This window comes from Camelus bactrianus, chromosome 18 (assembly GCF_048773025.1).
Source record: "Camelus bactrianus isolate YW-2024 breed Bactrian camel chromosome 18, ASM4877302v1, whole genome shotgun sequence".
Classification (NCBI taxonomy): domain Eukaryota; kingdom Metazoa; phylum Chordata; class Mammalia; order Artiodactyla; family Camelidae; genus Camelus; species Camelus bactrianus.
Window position 1 is genome coordinate 19,508,982 of NC_133556.1, and position 18,027 is coordinate 19,527,008.

At 37.2% G+C, this 18,027-nt stretch overlaps 1 protein-coding gene across 1 annotated transcript; it reads right to left on the minus strand.

The window, feature by feature from the left end:
• Positions 1-3,657: 3,657 nt before the first annotated feature.
• Positions 3,658-17,816, minus strand: LOC141573903 (phospholipid-transporting ATPase ABCA3-like). Its single transcript, XM_074346235.1, has 4 exons — positions 13,339-17,816; positions 8,056-8,210; positions 7,665-7,820; positions 3,658-7,342 (listed from the first exon to the last, which is right to left on the minus strand). Exons 1-4 carry the CDS (start codon positions 13,502-13,504, stop codon positions 7,079-7,081), a joined length of 741 nt encoding a protein of 246 aa, XP_074202336.1. The 5' UTR covers positions 13,505-17,816; the 3' UTR covers positions 3,658-7,078.
• Between the last annotated feature and the right edge of the window lie 211 nt (positions 17,817-18,027).

Sequence of the window (18,027 nt, forward strand, 5' to 3'; positions counted from 1 at the left end):
TTCTCAGGCTTGTAGTAAGTTTCATGAAAGGATATACCCTAGGAATAAGAGTGAGTAAGATTCAGACCAGTTCTTACAAAAATGTCAACCCAACCTCAAATCACTTAAATCCTTGAGTGGATTTCGATATTTTCTTAATCTTACCACCTGCCAGAAGTTAAATAAAAACTCTTCTGGAGAAGATAACCTTATGCAGAATCTTTATAATTTTTATACACAATCTCTAACATTCAACTTAAAAATTGCTAGGTATACCAAAGACAGAAGCAAGAAAAGCACAGATAGTAGAAACAGATGCATAAGTAAAGTAGGTATGAGAGAAAGAGAACTTACCAGAGAACTGGATTCCATATAAAGAATCAAAAGTTGATATTAGAATTGAAAAAGTTGGTTATAATTAAGAAACCAATATATAACACATAACAGATTGGACACAAATGAAGAGTAGAATGTGAACTGGAAGACAGATTGATTAGAAAATAACCCAGCTAAATGGACAGTGAGAAAGAGGGTGGGAAACAAGAAAGAAGACATGAATTATCAATATTTTGGAATGATCAAGGAAAATCACTACAGATCCTGCAGTCATTACAAGGATAGCAAATGGACACTATGAATAACTTTATACATATAAATATGACAACTTAGATGAAGTGAACCACATCTTCAAAACACGAAAGGAGTATACTGTAATTTAAAAATAACAATTTCATGAGTCAGGACACTTCCTTTATCCTCTCTCTTTACTGTGTGGCCATGGTTTAAAAATGCTCATCTATTATTCTTGTAGGGGAGGAGGAATAGAGACAATTAATTGTAGTCAGCTAATCTATTATTGTAAGTTGTAGAATCAGGATTATGTTTATAAAGAAAAATCAGCATTTCTCAATGTATTATCATGCTTCACAGTAAAGCCTCAAGGAGAGAAAAAAATACCACACAGGCTTTGCAATCCTACAGGCTGCTTGCTAACCCAAAGGAACAGGATCCATCAGGTGGCAGTTAAAAAAAGTATCTGGGAGGAAATTATTACATGAAAGAGAAGACACTTTATGTTCAGAGTGGTAATGCAGTGCAGTGAGTGGTTAAGTGTGTACATGTCAGGCAGAACTGGATGTCTGATTTGGGGCAAACTACCAGACTTTCTTAAATTTCTGTGCTCCTCATCTAATTGATGGTAATAAAAATATCTACTAAATAAGGGTGATTACTCTGATAATCAGGCAGGTAAAGTGTTTTATCAGGGGTTTTGCCAAAACAAGTGCTTGGTAAGTGTAAATCATTACTACTACTATCTTAAAAATAAATATATTCTGAGGAGCTAGCCCATTAAGTCTCCAGTATCCCTGTTTTTGATATGATAGGTTTAGGAGACTGAGGAATAGCTTTCGGGACTTGGGACCACCATTCCATGCTGTAAGGTCTGGATTCATGTGATACATTGCATTCTGGCCAGACTTCAAAAAACAACTCATGCTTAACTTCACAGTAACATGTGTTTTGGCACTTTTTTTTTTTTTTTTTTACTTGAAGGAACAACAAATGCCTTGTAGACAACTCATAGCCAAAGTGCTTCTATTAATAATTAACCTTTTGGGACTTACTATGCCTTAAGGAGGGCATTTCTGGACTCTAATATAGCTTAATCTATGAAATTGTTGATTAACAGGTGGCCAAATATACAGTTAAGATCTTTCTTTGCAAGTCACACAATGAGATCTTCATCTAAGAGCAGTCTCTTTTTATCAATGAGCCTTACCTTGTACTTCCCTGAGTGTTTGTTTTTCAGACTCTAGCATACTCTTAAGATGCTGCAGGAAAATCAGAGTCAAATTGGAATTCCCAGAAATAGATATAGGCACAATAGTTTGACCATATTGACCCAAGTCCATTTGTCTGGCCTTCTCGTCATTATTACGTGAAAAAATATCAACCTCTGAGAGAAGAAAGATAAGGGAACCTAGAAGTGCCAGTATCTGTAGCAAAATTAGATTCCAGTTGCGCCAACTGAACATCGCTCTCTTCATGAACATGGCACGGAACTGCTGGTGGTAGAGGGGATACTAAAGAAAGAAGAGAGAAACATAACATTACAATATTCATAGACCTAAAAAAGTCATTCATGTTGAAATTCATTAAGATGAACACTTTGGAATTTTATGGTACAAGCTACATAAAGTTTATACAGATAATACTTGGAATAGAATCTAAGCGTAACACATGATAGTATGATCAGTCTTTTGCTTGTATAAGGCAGAGGTCAACAAACTGGACTGTTTTTGTAAACAAAGTTTTATTAGAACACAGCTATACCCATGCATTTCTGTATTGTCTATGGTTTCTTTTGTGCTACAATGACAGGGTTGAGTGATTATGCAACCATATGGCCCACGAAGCCTTACATATTTATTATCCTTTTATATATCATTTGCTGACCTTTGCTATAAGGTATTAAATAAAATGTTTAAGATCTGACTTTTGATATAAATACTTAAAATCTCAACAAGATGATTTTCCTTAGGCTCCCGACTGCCAAGAAAACCAGGATGCTTTATAGGAGGAATAGACAATTAAGAGAATGAAATAAATGATAGGCTTCTCGGGGAGACTTCCTATGCTTAGGATCATACTGATTAGGAATGATTTTTCATGCAGTGTCAGTTCCCATCACAAAAACTTAAAATATTGTGCATGCTTAGTTATTAAAACAGATGCTCACTCCAGATTCAATGAACTAACAAGTTTCTGGGTTATAAATGCGAAAAAAATTAAAACAGAATGAAAGTGAGGAATAGCAATGGTGAGAATGACAGCTGAGATCTTTATCTAGAACATATCACTTCTGCATTAGGAAGTTAATGAGGTTGTGGTACAGACTGCTTGAGTCTGGTTGGGTCCACAGTGGCTGAAAACTCCACACTCCTGTCGTTCAAGTGTCAAAACAAAATGTGCCTCTTGCACCCCAAACACAGATACATTAGGTGTCTTAGCAAAGGTGCTTACTCCAGTGTTAAACGTAACAGCAGGGCTTTCATTCATCGTGGAGGAATCTGCTCTCTCATTTCTGGACATATTCCTATTCTGGTTCTTGACTGAGACTTGATTCATTGGGGAGGGAGGATGAGGTTGGGTAGCTTGAATATCTGTCTCTGAATCTTCCATATTACTGACCCTACATCCAAAAAAAAAAAAAAAAAAAAAAAGCAAAGCATTTCATTTCAACTCTGTCTCAACGTATCTTGTTTGGAGAATGTGACTCACAACACCCAACTCAGAAGACTCCTTGGTTTGCTTACTGACTGGTAGGAGTATTACATGGAGGCATCCTGGTAACTATCGTAGAGCAGTGCTTCCCAAACACCAGTCACAAGACTGCTGCTAGACCATAGTAAAGTTAGGAAAATGAGGGCAATGTAATGAGTGTTTCATTAAGTTGAACTCATTCAGTTTAAACATTAGCAACTAATTCAGTTTGGGCAAGTTAAATAGTCTTTCTTTTAAAAACCGATAATTATAATATTTTTTCACTGTTCTTATTGTTTAAAAAAAAACACCTGTCAGTTCCATCCCCTCATTCCTCTTAATTTTCTAACATAAATCTGAAAGTGTGGTGGATTTACAAAGGTGACTAAGATGTGGTACTTTTCCCACAGGTTTTTATTTTATCTGTGCCTTGCTGCTCACCGAAGGAAGACTTCTTCCATGCTAGTGATAGAGGCATCGAAGCTAGCTATGCCCAGCTCTTTCTGTCTATTTTCCAAATCAGTAAACAGAACTCCAAACCTAGAATAAGATAAGAATAAGAAGAAAAGAAGAAGGAGAAGAAGAAGAGGAGAAGGTGTAATTGTTGCCAAGAAAAGTCAGGGGTGTTTCAGGAGACCTACTTTGAGGTAAATAAAACATGTGGTACAAATCTGTAATTGAATTACCCTTTACTATGTTATTTTGCTTAAACCTGGTATCAGGAACATATTAACACATTTTCTCCTTTTTACTTGCAGGAGTTTCACAAAATGATTTGTTAATCATTTAATTTGTTTCTTTCAACTTCTGTTGCTGTCCAGTGGTTTTCGTGCATACTTACATCCTCTAATTAGCTTTAAGCATATGAATATTCCCTGATAAGCACACTATTCTGGTACTTCTTTTACATGTCCATTACTTTGGAATATTGCACATTATTCCACTGCCATATTCTAAACCTAAGTTTCATTCTAACAAGTCTCAGCATTGTTTTACACGTTACAATACTGATTTAAAATTTCAGAATTACTTTTCTTGTGAGATACATTCAATGAATAAGAATAGAGGTATATGCAATTAAAATTTCTTTTTTTCTTCTTTATTATTTATTCAGGTAAATAAGTACAGCTTAGAACAATGTCTGGCAAAAAGTAAGCACTCAATTACTATTAACTATCAAAATTTTAGCTGGAATGGGAATCACTAAGAATTTAACCATCATTACATTCTTTTCATATTATACACTGAAATAACTGGATCCACAGGTATTTCTTTTTCTTATAATTTATTCTTCCTACTACTTAGTTTAAAACTGTCCATTACAGAAAACACGTTCTGCCCTAATTTCTTGATTTTCATTTTATTTTGTAGTGACTCTATTATTCTGAACCTAGCAATCTACGATTAGTTCACTTCTTGGATCTTCTAACATATTCTGTCTTCCAAGTCCAAATGACCAGTAAATAGATATGAAAAACATTATCTATTTCTAAATATAAGAAAATAATAAACTATTAAATTATTATAAATGTAAACATGAAGAAGATATGATAAAACATGATAAAACATCTGCTTCTGAATACTTTTATTTCCTGTTTTAAAGACATTCTTTTGAGAATGTTATTTGTGTCCATGTGAATGAGGATGAGCAGGTAGTGTGATAAGTTTCAGCAAGTGTTTTTATCTTTATGTCTCCTTCAGATAGATTCTTCAGTTTCACATGGATCCTGACTGTCACAATGGGGGCAAAGCCACCACCTGATTCCCACCTTTTCTGAATGAGTCAACTACCATTCATCTCTGACAATGCATATTAGAATTTTAACTTCTAAATCCTCCATGCTATTTTATTCTTTCATTCCAGCTTATGTAGTGTCCTGGTCCTATTCTGCCAACTGATCACACTGTTCCATGCTGCTGATTCCCAAGAACTTCAGGATTCACGAAATAAACAAAGTTCAAATAATGCAGCTTCTTTTTTCCGCCCCCTCCTTTTTGATACATTCTTCTTTTTACTAAAAAAGGAGAAGTTAAAGCCCTTCATATTCTTCTTGATTACGACAACTGACTCTACTCTAGGGAATATCAAAGCAAGTATTACATATTATTATAAGAAGTATTATATATTACATATTTTGGACATATGCATATTTAATAACATAGTAACATGTGTACATATTACATATACAAGAAGATTAAAATATCATACTTTAAAAGTCACTGATGAGTAATCTTGGTTTCCTTATCCCTTTTTTAGGATGCTTATTTCAGGTGGAGTTATAATTTTTGTGACTCCCTTTGATGAATAACTTGGCTATCAAGCTGCCTATTTCCTCTGGATTCTTGCCCCTCTTGCTTCAAAAGCCACCACTAAAGACATTTTTTTTCTCTCTCATTGTCTTAATATTTCTATTTACTCCACTCACCATGCAAGTTTTACTCTATCAACAACATATCATCAGTTACCACCAATTAAAAACAGGCAGCCATAGGCACTAGGTGGCATTCCTCTCTAAAATGCAAGTGATTGGATTTGTCTTGTTAATTTGCTTGCAAAGCTTGAAGAAACTCAGAAAAGCAATGATAATTCCTGCTTATCTAAACATCAATCATTTAGCACTCTCTGAATCCATACCTGTGTGTATACTCTTTAGGTAGAATAAAAGATAATTCATTTCTAACATTCTTCTCCAACGTGGCTGTTGGTATATGATAATAAATCAATTTGGAGATTTCTTCGATATCACAGTGAGGTTCCTTCACCATGATTATATGGTATCCCACACCTGAGAAAATCCATTTAGAAGAACAAATAAGACAATTGGTACTTCCTATATTCTTGTGAGACTGCACTTGGTGTTCCATGGTTTGAGTGAGCTAGAAGAAGACTGAGCATGTCACAAATTATTTGATTATAAGCCTAAGGAGCTTTATAACACTTTTTCTATAATTTCGTTAATTTTCTTAGAGACCAATAGAACAGAAATAGAATGAAAAGCCTCTATTATCTGGCCTCTTGTCCTATTGACACTGAAATATGAGAAGACAAGGTTAATATACATTAAACAGATATTTATTATAAATCAGATAAAAATTCTTTTCTTCAGAGACCTAAGAAATCTCTCCAGAGTACTCCGTACCTTCACTAGTGCACCTTCCAGAAGACAGGGGATCTGTGCATGGATGAGATCATAGAGACCTCTTTAAGCTACAGTAGAGTTTCTAGTTTTTTGGCTCTGACAAATCCTCTTTGCTCTCCATCTCTGCACTGTTTCCTTCACCTTTAATGATTTATTTCCACCCTGCAGCCCTCTCCTGCGCTTTTGAAGCACCATTGCAGTGAAGGACTAATGTACCCTCAGAGATATTTCTCTCAGTTCTTTTGGCCTTGCATGAGTTATCAGAACTGAAATTTTTTTTACCAAGTCCTTGAGGGCCCTGGAGATTATCTGCTTCTCTACATTTTCCCAATAATCCATTAATTTTTCTATTTGTCTATTCATCACCCATCTGCTATCTACCTATCAATCATCCATCTATCTCTCATCTATCCACATTTCTATCAATTTCACTGAAGGCACAACTGCAGTCAAACAAATTACAATTTAAGTAGAAGCTAAATGGAAGAAATGAACACAAAATTTGGATAATACAATAAAATGTAGTGGGAAGTACTTTTGAAGAACTAAAATAAGATCATTATTTCAAAGGGCTCATAGTTAAGCCTCAACTTACAGGACAGAGGGAATCATTGAAGTTTCGGGTAGATAGTTTAAAAAAGTTCAAATTATGTTAGAACAATATTAACAAGACATCAATATCTATGATAATCATGTTAGAAGAATGTTAGGACATCAATATACAAAGAATGGTCAAAGGGAGAGACACCATATATTTTTTTTAGGAAGACTGAAGAGCCGCAGCACCGCAGGGATCCCTCAACCATGATGGCTATTCGGTCACCCAGGAAGTCAGCTTCATCCATGTAGTGGGTGGTCAGTAAGATGGTACGACCCTGCTTGTAATGCTGAAGAAGATCCCAGGTGGCCCTCCTTGAGGCTGGGTCCATGCCAGATGTTGGTTCATCAAGTATCACCACCTAAAGTCCCAAAGAACAATTTCATGACCATCATTAAATTTTATGTACTAGTGCCACTCAGGTCTTATCAGTCACAGGATTTTGCTTTTTCAATCACGTGTCCAATTTAAGCTACGATAAGAAGTTCAGACTAAAACTGAATTAAGAATGGTGGAGTAATTCCAAATCTGTGACCATTTTATACCAACTAGATTGGTAGTGTAAATCCCATCTGGGATTTCATTTGGAAGGTTCGTTTTAGATTGTGTCAGCTGACTTTTTAAGCAACCTTTAGTGGAGATCAGTGCTTTTTTTCTTTTTCTTTCTTTTTTTTTTTTTTTACCTTTGAGTCCCCTATAAGGGCTATAATGATGGAGAGTCTTCGCTTCATTCCTCCACTCAGTGACATTGAAAATGCATTACGCTTTTTTAGTAAGTTAAAAGTAGAGAGCATCTTGTTTGTTTCTGTAAGACGCATCTTTCGAGGGATTCCTTTTATCTGGAAAGAGGAGCCAGAATTCACATGTTGCTTCCGACTTTATCCTTAGAAACATTCTACACCAGCTGTTTTCTTACATCATTTATACAGGGTCTTCTTCCCTTTGCCTGTATTTATGTTTAAAGGAGAATTTATCAAAAATCAATCTTTAAACTTTCTAAGAATAAGGATATTGACAGTAATCTACCTTAAGGACATGAGTAGAGTGGGAAAAATAAACTTATCTTTGGCTCACCACGGAATAGAAATAAAGGTGTTCTGATACTGTCAAGTAATTAAACAATAAATCCTGCTGGGGACACAAGCCCAAGCTTTTCCTGATCTGGACCATCTGCTTTGAGATGTCATATCCATTAACATAGGCCTCTCCGCTGGTAGGAAGACAAAGACCTAGAATCGAGCAGAAGACGTAACAGAAGCTTAGCTTTCATGAGGGAGCATGACTAAAACTTGTTCATTGGCACCTCAAATTTGAAATCTATTTATGGATTACTCATTAGAATTTGCAACTTCTCACCGAGAAGAAAAATTTAGAAAATACCAACTGTTATCTTTGAAGTAATAAAATTAGAAATAATTTATTTTTTATCGTTGTTTAATTAACTGTATGCTCTAATTTTCAACAAGTGTAAATGAGTAGAAATCATTTCGGTAATACAAACACTAAAGAGTTTATTATCAGAACATTCCAGCATTGCCAGCAGCCATTTGACTATATTTAAGAATTATACTGTAGCTGACCATTGTAAATCTTAAAGATCCAGACAATAAAACTGTTGTCTTTGTAGAATTTAAATTCTAGTTGAGGGAGATAACAAATTGTAACCTAAAATAGTTTTAAAATACTTAAATAACAGGATAATAGGGGGAGAAAGAAGACAGACCAGCACGGCGTTGGACTCACCTCTGCTCACGAACACAGCAAAATTACAACTATACACACACACACACACACACACACACATACATAAAGCACAACTCTCACCAAAGTAAACCCTGGAACTAGCCAAACAGCTCTTCTAAATCCAAGACTAAAGAAAGATCCACACAGCGTCTGGTATGAAGGGAGAAGAGATCTGGTCAGGACCCATATCCCTGACAGGGGACAAACAAGAACAGGGGATATCACAGGCTTGAAGTTCCTCTCTGGGGAGCAAGAGGCTTGAGCCACATATTAAGCACGTCAGTCCTGGGCCCCAGCACTGGGAAGATGAGCCCCTTAGCTGGTTTGAAAACCAGAGAGTCTTACCAGACAACTATAAGACGACTATAAGAAACTGAGACCTAACTCTTGGAGAGCACATGCACAGAATTCCTTACTCTCTGGTTTGAAAACCAGAGAGTCTTACCAGACAACTATAAGACGACTATAAGAAACTGAGACCTAACTCTTGGAGAGCACATGCACAGAATTCCTTACTCTCAGTCCCAGCGAGAGCAGCAGATTGAAAACTGACTGGGACTATGGCTTGGTCTTACCAAGACTGCTCAGCATGCACCCCAGCCCAGACCAGGCTTCTGTTCCAGCCGTCTTACTCTGGCACTGTTCCCCACTAATTCGGAGGCTACTTGAAAGTGCATACATTTGGAGGAAATGGAGCCAGCTCAGACCTCAAAACTGCCTCTGACCAAAGCAGAGGCAATCATCACCGAGTCACACATTGCTGCTCACACTCTGGAGGGAATGAAACTAGCTCCAGGATGGGGACCGCCATTGCCAGAGCATGCGTCCTTGTACCTACCTGGGAGGGGGCGGGGATCGCTCATGGGGCACCAACCTCTCCATCCCTGATCAAGCCTCTAACCAAGCTGCACCCACACTGGGAAAAAAGTGAAACCAGCACAGAAGTGTAGCTGCAAGTCTTCAGGCCCTGGCCAAGTCCCAAGCCATGGCAGAGACTTCTGTCATACCTGGGAGAAACTTAGCTCTATCAGCGATACTGTTACAGCCCCTCAGTTCTTGTCTACACCCTCAATAGGGCAGTGATGCTCAGTGAGCATAGGAGAAACCACGGCTTGCATCTGGCTGCGGCTTTTGCCTTTCAGCTCTAACCCTACAACCTACCAAGGTGGTGGCTGCCAGCACACCCCAGCAGGAGGCACAGTCCATACTCACTTCAGATCCAGCTCTCCCACCAAAGATGAAATACACAGTCTACATAGGGACACTCCCACACAAGGATATGTCTAGAAGACTGGGAAGGTGACTGACCTAATTTCATACAGATAGAAAAAGCTAAACAATATGAGAACACATGGGTACATATCTCAAACAAAGGAACAGGGAAAAACCCTTCAAAAAGTCCTCAATAAACCAGAGATAAATGATTTTCCTGATAACAAATACAAGAATAGTAGTAAGAATACTAACTGAGCTAGAAAAAAAAATAAACACAGTGAGAATTTTAATAAGGAACTAGAAAAAAAAATTAAACAATCAGAGCTGAATAATACAATAACTGAAATGAAAAATACCCTGGAAGGAATTAATGGAAGACTGGGTAATACAGAAAGATGTATAAGAAATCTGGAAGATAGAAAATGGAAATCACCCCATCAGGATAGCAAAAAGAAAAACAACTTTTAAAAAAATGGGAATAGTTTAAGACCTCTGGAACAACATCAAGCATACTAACATTCACCTTACAAGGGACCCAGAAGGAGAAGAGACAGAGAAAAGGGTAGAAAATGAATCTGATGAAATTATGACTGAAAACACCTCAAACCTAAAGAAGGAAACAGATATCTAGGCACGGAAGGTAGAGAGAGTCACAAACAAGATGAACTTAAAGAGACTGACACCAAGACATGTAATTAAAATAGCAAAAGATAAAGAGAGAATCACCAAGGCAGCAAGAGGAAAACAAAAAGTACATGTAAGGGAACCCCCATAAGGCTATCAGCTTATTTTCCAGCGGAAACTTTGCAATTAAAGTTTTTGTATTTAAAGTGCTGAAAAGAAAAAACCTACGGCCTAAGACATTCTACCTAGCAAGGTTATCATTCAGAAATGAAAGTGAGATAAAGAGCCGCTCAGACAAGCAAAAACTGGAAGGGTTTTAAAATGAGTTTAAAAGAAATGCTAAGGGGTCTTCCTCAAGTGAAAAAGAAAGGCTAAAACAAGAAATAACAAAATATAGGAAGGGGAAAATCCTACTAGTGAAAGCAAATATATGGTGAGAGCTATGGATCAACCACTTAAATAAGCTAGTACAAAGGTTCACAGAGAAAAATTGTTGAACTAAATGACTATCAGTTTAAAACAAGAAGATATAGTTATAGGTGAACAAATATGAACTCCTCAGTGACCACAAATCATAAACCTACAATAGACATACAAAAACTAGAGAGAAAGGAACACACACATACCACAAAAGAAAATAATCAAATCACAAGGAATAAACTTAAAAAAGAAGAAGAAGAAGAAAAAACAAAACAGAGGAGAACTACGAAAACAACAGACAACAAGTAACAGAAAGCAGCAAGTACACACCTATCAATAATTGCTTTAAATGTCAATGGACTGAAAGCTCCAATCAAAAGCAGATGTGGTTGACTGGATAAAAAACAAAGCTCATTTATACACTGCTTACAAGAGACTCACTTCAGAGCTGAATACACATAGTGACCAAAGTAAGAGGACAAAAAAGGTATTTCATTCAAATAGAAATAACAAAAAAGTCTGGGGCAGTAAAAACTCATATCAGACAAAATAGACTTAAACAAAGTATAAGACAAAAGACAAAAAAGAGCAATTATATAATAATGAAGGGAATCAACACAAGAAGAGGATACTGCTTTTGTTAACATATACACATACAATACAGGAGCATCTAAATATATAAAGCAAGTACTAACAGACATAAAAGGAGAAATTGACAATAATACAATAATAGCAGGAGCCTTTAACACTCCACTGATATCAATGGACAAACCATCCAGACAGAAAAAAATCAGTAAGGATTAAAGACATAAATGTAGGGCCAAAAACCATAAAACTCCTAGTCAGTACACTTTTTCGACAGGATCCTTAACAACGGTTTTTGGATCTGTCTCATCAGGCAAGGGAAATTAAACCAAAAATAAACAAATGTCACCTAATTAAAGTTAAAAGTTTTTGAACAGCAAAGGAAACCATCAACAAAATAAAAAGACAACCCACTGAATGGGAGAAAATATTTTAAATAATATGTCTGATAAGGGGTTAATATCCAAAATATATAAAGAGGTCATACCACTCAATATAAAAAAACACAACCAAACAACCCAATTTAAAAATGGGCAGAAGACCTGAGTAGACATTTTCCCAAGGAAATCATACAGGTCGCCAACAGGCATATGAAAAGATGCTCAACATCACCTATCGTCGGGAAAATGCAAGTTAAAACCACAGTTAGGTGTCACTTCACATCTGCCAGAATGGCTCTCGTGGGTCAAATAATAAATGTTGGCAAGGATGTGGAGAAAAGGGAACCTTAGGACACCGTTAGTAGAAGAGTAAATTGGTACGTCCACTATGGAAAACAGTATGAATGTGACTTTAAAAACTAAAAATAGAACCACAATAAGACCCAGCAATTCCACTCCTGGGTATAAATCTGAAGAAACCAAAAACACTAATTTGAAAAGATACATGTACCTCAATGTTCATTGCAGCATTACTCACAACAGCCAAGATAAGGAAGCATCCTAAGTATCCAGCAACAAATGAACGGATAAAGAAGGTGATATATATGTCATAAAGGAATATTACTCATCCATAGAAAAGAATGAAATTTTGCCAGTTCCAACAACATGGATAGACTTGGAAGGTAATATGCTTGTTGAAGTGTCACATTGATAAAGACAAGTGCTGTATTCTTTTATTTATATATTGAACCAAAAATAAAACAAATAAATAAATATAATAAAACAGAAACAGACTCATAGAACAAACTAGTGATTATTAGTAGGTAGTGGGGTCGGGGGAGGGGTAATATAGGGGAAGGGGATTAAGAGCTACAGACTACTAGGTAAATAATAAATAAGGTACAAGGATGTATTGTATAGCACTGGGCATGTTTCCAATATTTTACAATATCTTCAAAATCACTGATTCTTTCTTCTTATAATTCACATCTATCGTTGTGTATCTTCAATAAATTATTCACTTTGGTTATTGTACTTTTCAACCCCAAAATTCCTACTTGGTTCTTTTTAGAATAAATTCTATCTTGTATTGACATTTTCTGTATAAGGAGATATTATTTTCAGACATTTCATTATTTCTTTAATCGTGATTTCCTTCAGTTCTTTGAACATGTTTATAATAGTTATTTTGATGTCTTTGTAAAAATCTGATATCTAGTATCTCTCACAGGAAGTTATTTACAACTTAAAATGAAAAGTGATTACTAAACAGCTTTGTGTATCACTGAAATGACTAAACTATAAACATCAAGGAGATATACAGAAGCCTCATAAGCTTTGTCTACAGTGTCTGTGTGAGGACACTCTCTGAACAGTGCTGAACACATACCTGAGAGAATGGACAGAGTAGTGGATTTTCCTGCCCCATTATGTCCTAAAAGAATGGTGATCTGCCCCTCATACAAATTCAAAGTCAAGTCTTTTACAGCTATTTTGGTAGTGTTCTTCACTCGGAATTCCTGTGGGGGGAAAAAACTCACAAATATTAACTTCATCTGTCACTATGACTTTGGAAGAACAAGCACTCAATATCAACTATGTATAGAAAAAACAATACCACATAATCAATCTCATGAGGAAAAAAAATCAAAATGTAAGAAGGGTAAGACAGTGAAAAGGGAAAAAAAAGATATTTGAGGGCATAACATGAGTTTCAGAATTTCACAGTAAATCTATAAATATCCCCTGAGCAATCTCATGCATTCCTGCTGTTTCAAGTACTGTCTTGAAGCAAATAATGCCACACTCTTCTTCAGTCAATGCCTTTGTCCTAATTTGGAGAACTCCCAATTAAAATTTCTGATGTGTAGACTACCAGTGCCTCTGCTTAAGATGCAAAAATATGGAAAGAACGTCACTCTCAGCCCTAGCAAAAATGAAACTAAATGATCTACAGAATTACAACTTCTCTCAAACTCATCAGAGAGGTGAGATTTTCTAGGCAACCAACTAGCTTTAAGTTAATGAAAAGATAGGTGCCTTCAAGGAGAGATGATATATAAATATTCACTTACCTGGAGCAGACACAGGCACTATAGAAACTAGCATGAAGATTTTGGCTAAATTTTTAAAGAAAATGAGGTGAAAACAGCCTCAGAAACATAATATTTAAACAGAAGAATTGGGATTCAAGCCCATTTCACTCAGATTTAAAGCATACATTCTTTCCAACATATTCCATTGTTGATGAATAAAGGCAAGCCCCCTGTGTAACAGAAAAGAAAATGCTATTTCTTTTTTCCCTCAAATGGCAGCTGGTGTTGTTACTCCCTAGGTGTCCCCATCCTATCTGCTCCCTCGACCTAAGTAACAGGCTTGTGTAACTGCTTATTTGAAATCCCTACTTGGGTGAATGTCTAAACTCCTGTGTCCAAAACGGAGCTCATTATGCTTTTGACAGACTTTTTTTTTTTTTTAATTGTTCCATAAGAAGAATCCTCTTTCTTCCAGCTTTCAGTAACAGTTCTTCACTTCAATAGCAGCCACCTCCATGAACACTGGGCTCCTGCTAACAGACCATATTAGGCTCTTCATGCTTTCGCCAACACTCTCGTCAAGGTTCTTCCAGTTTCTCCTCACTTCTTAATTCCCAAATGAATCCCATGTTATTAATTTTTTGTTATGAAAGCATCCTATTTCCAGGTTCCAAAATATATTTAAGTTATATTTAAGCTCAGTAACAAATTAACCAAAACTTAATGGCTTAAAGCAAAAGTAAATACTCATTTTTCTTGTAGTTTCTGGCCTTAGAAATGCTCCACTGGGCAGCTTTGGCTCAGGGTCTGTCATGATTTTGCATTCAAAATGTTGGCAAGAACTACAGACACCTGAAAACTTTGAGACTGGAGGATCCACGTTCAAAATAGGTCCCTCATGGCTGCCAAGTTGGGGCTGGATACTGAAGGGAGGACTCCGTTCATCCTGTGTTGGCTTCTCATCCATCGTTTAGGCAACTGCTTGAGCATCCTTATAACATGGCAGCTGACTTCTCCTAAAGTAAACAGTGTGAGAGACCAAAGCAAAAGCCTCAGTGACTTTTGTGACAGCCTCAGAATGCAGTTATGTCACTTCTGCAGTTTTTGACTGGTCATACAGGTTAACTCTTCAAAGCCATGAAAATCAGGAGATGCTGGGACACTGAAGGCTACCTTGCAGGCTGTCTACCACTTTTCGTGACATAATCCAAGTTATTTTCTCAGTGGCCAAAATGGGTTGTGGGCTGTCTTGTGAGGCAGAGGTCACCGCACCATCTTCAAGGAAAGGAGAAAGAAATATCAGCCCCTAATTGGGAGGAGTGAGCCATTTCTGCAGACTGAGGGTTCAGGAACAAATGGGACTCGAGGCTTTCGTGTCCTAGGTTCCCATCCTGTGTCTCCACGTTTCATTTCTTCCCAGTCAAGATCCCAATTCTGGGATAGGAGACCTGCCCGGATTATCAATTTAACTTTCTCTAGAGTTCTGCTGTTCCTATGATTAAATCTAAGGCTTACTTCTCAGCCTTTTCTGTTCTTTGGTTGCTAGAAATGAAAATCCCTTTATATGCTTCCAGAGGCTTACTATATTTCAGCTAGCTTCTGATGGTTAATCACACACAGCCTTTCATTTTCCATCTTCAGTGTATCCGTTCTCCCAACAACATCCATCCAATTCCATGGCCCCTCTAATTACTGCTTTCCCAATATTTTAAAATGCTTAATAGATGGCACCAAGTATGCAATTCTTTCCCCTGGAATACCGCCCCAATTCATCATTTATGAACACTGTACTGCTTCCTTGCACGAGTCTACCTTTCATCTTATCACCTGCTTTCTCAGTCTACTTGGGTACTAACAATCACTAGTTAGATTCCCCGGGAAGTACACTCTAAGACAGAAGTTAGCATCCAGGTAGTTTACATGAGATGGAAATTAACATGCAGGAGTGTTCTTGAGGGCAACACCTGTGTGGGGATGCAAAGGATGCAGATTTGGAGAGAGAGAAGAGTTGGGCTTCAGTACAGTAACAACAAGGTGAATCCCACAAAGACATGGGCTTGATTTTGTGTGAGGTGACTCTGTTCCGTTGATTTTGTTGTTGGACAGGGTGGCCAGCATCCACAATGATCATGCTTTCAGAGAGAGTTAACTGAATAACCTAACTGAAGTGGTTTTCCTTCCCATCCTACCCCTTAATTGCTGTATCATCACCCTATTTATTCCCCTAATGGCACTTACTGTGTACTGCAATTATCTTGACTGTTCATTTGTTTAATTGCTGACCTACTTTTATTCACACCCGAATGTAAGTTCTTTGAGAGCATGAATTTTATCTGGCTTTTTCACTGCTTATAACCCCGGTGCCAAGAGTGAAAGAATAAATGATACACAGAAGATCCTTGGTTTTCCCAAGCATTCTCATGAGCCTGAATATGAAAGTCTGAGGCGTATATGGGGAGAGTGCGTATTTAGAGTAGCAATCGGGGCAATCTTGTAGGAAAAGTATAAAGAGACAAATAGGGAGAGACAAGTGTAAATAAAGCTGGGGAAATGGTCGGAGCCCACGTGTTCCTTGAACCAACCCCTTACAGCTCTAATCTACATTGCAGGTTACTAACATTCACAAAAATGTTTGGTGTGAATGGATTTTCTGAGGACACCAGGGAAAAGACTGAGTTTTGCGTTTGAATTGATGTAACCAAAACCGAGGCAGCACGCAGCATACTGAAGGCAGAGAGGACCACAAAAGTATAAATATCTCTTAAATTAGCTGAATTTGCATGGAGGGCTTTGGGTTTTCTGAAATTGTGGGATTAGGAGCGCAAATAAAACTTAGGTAGACCTTACAGAGTGTAGGTCCTCAACTGTGGGAACCAAGGAACGAGCCTTAGGCTGGAATGGTAAACAAGTTATAAAAAGCTGCAGACTCAGAGGTGAGAAGGCTGGTTAGCCAGTGGGGGGCAACCTAAGACAGGCACAGCCGTCTGAGTCCAAGAAGAATGTTGTAAAGCAGCCGTTTCTCACACGTTCCGCCCTGATAAGCTGTAAGGCTCACTGGTGCCAACATGAACATGATTTACCAAAACATAAAGGATCTTCTGACCTTGAGCCAGATGCTGCCTGTTAACCATTTCCCTTGTCATTCTTCTTTGCTATAGAAGACTGTGCAACTTAATAAAGCTTCAGAGTAGCCATCAGCTCTCTCCGCACACGGTGTGTATGTGTACATGGTATCACGACACCGATGGAGAGGCAAGGAAATGTCATCAAACATATAGGTTACCTGAATATTACATGCTTGTAGTTGACCCCCTGATAAACAGAGGAGACTACAAATAAAACATGCAAAATATTTGTGAACAGAACTCAGTGTTTACATACTCAAATCATCAAGCTCCACTAGACGTTCCTTTTTAAAATGAGAGCATTAGTAGAACACATCATGAGAGTTTACAGAAAGTCTGATTCTCTTTTGGAGGAAGAGAAAGATGTGACTTTTCTTATATACCATATAAATTTAATTTTGATCTTTCTTGAAGGAAGTAAACAAGATGGTCACGACTTTTTTCATTAGCATGTGACCTTTTTCTTGGTATTTCCTATTAACAGACATTTGCACTGAAATGTAAGCTAAATTTCGCCTCCATCAAGTAAAAGAGATCTGGGAAACAATACCTTGCACAGATGTTTGGCCTGGATACCTGCCACCAAGTCAGAAGGTTCAGCTTCAAAATACTTGCTTCCAGTTATCCCATAAATTTCCCTTGTTTCTTTTTTTGCCTCACTTTTTTCCCCAAACCAATGAGAGGGCTAAGAAGGGAATAAAATGTAATGACATCGTAAAATGCAACGTTAGAAAATACTTCAGCCTGTTACCCTTTGTATTGAGATAGATTGCTGAATATTTCTTGGGAGTAAAATTTGGTGCTAACTGGCTATAATTTGCCAAAGCACAAAAGCAAACTACTCTATTAAAATCATAACTGTCCAAGAGAAATGAAAGGAAAATATAGGTTCATTACCCCAAATCAGTCCAAAATGAG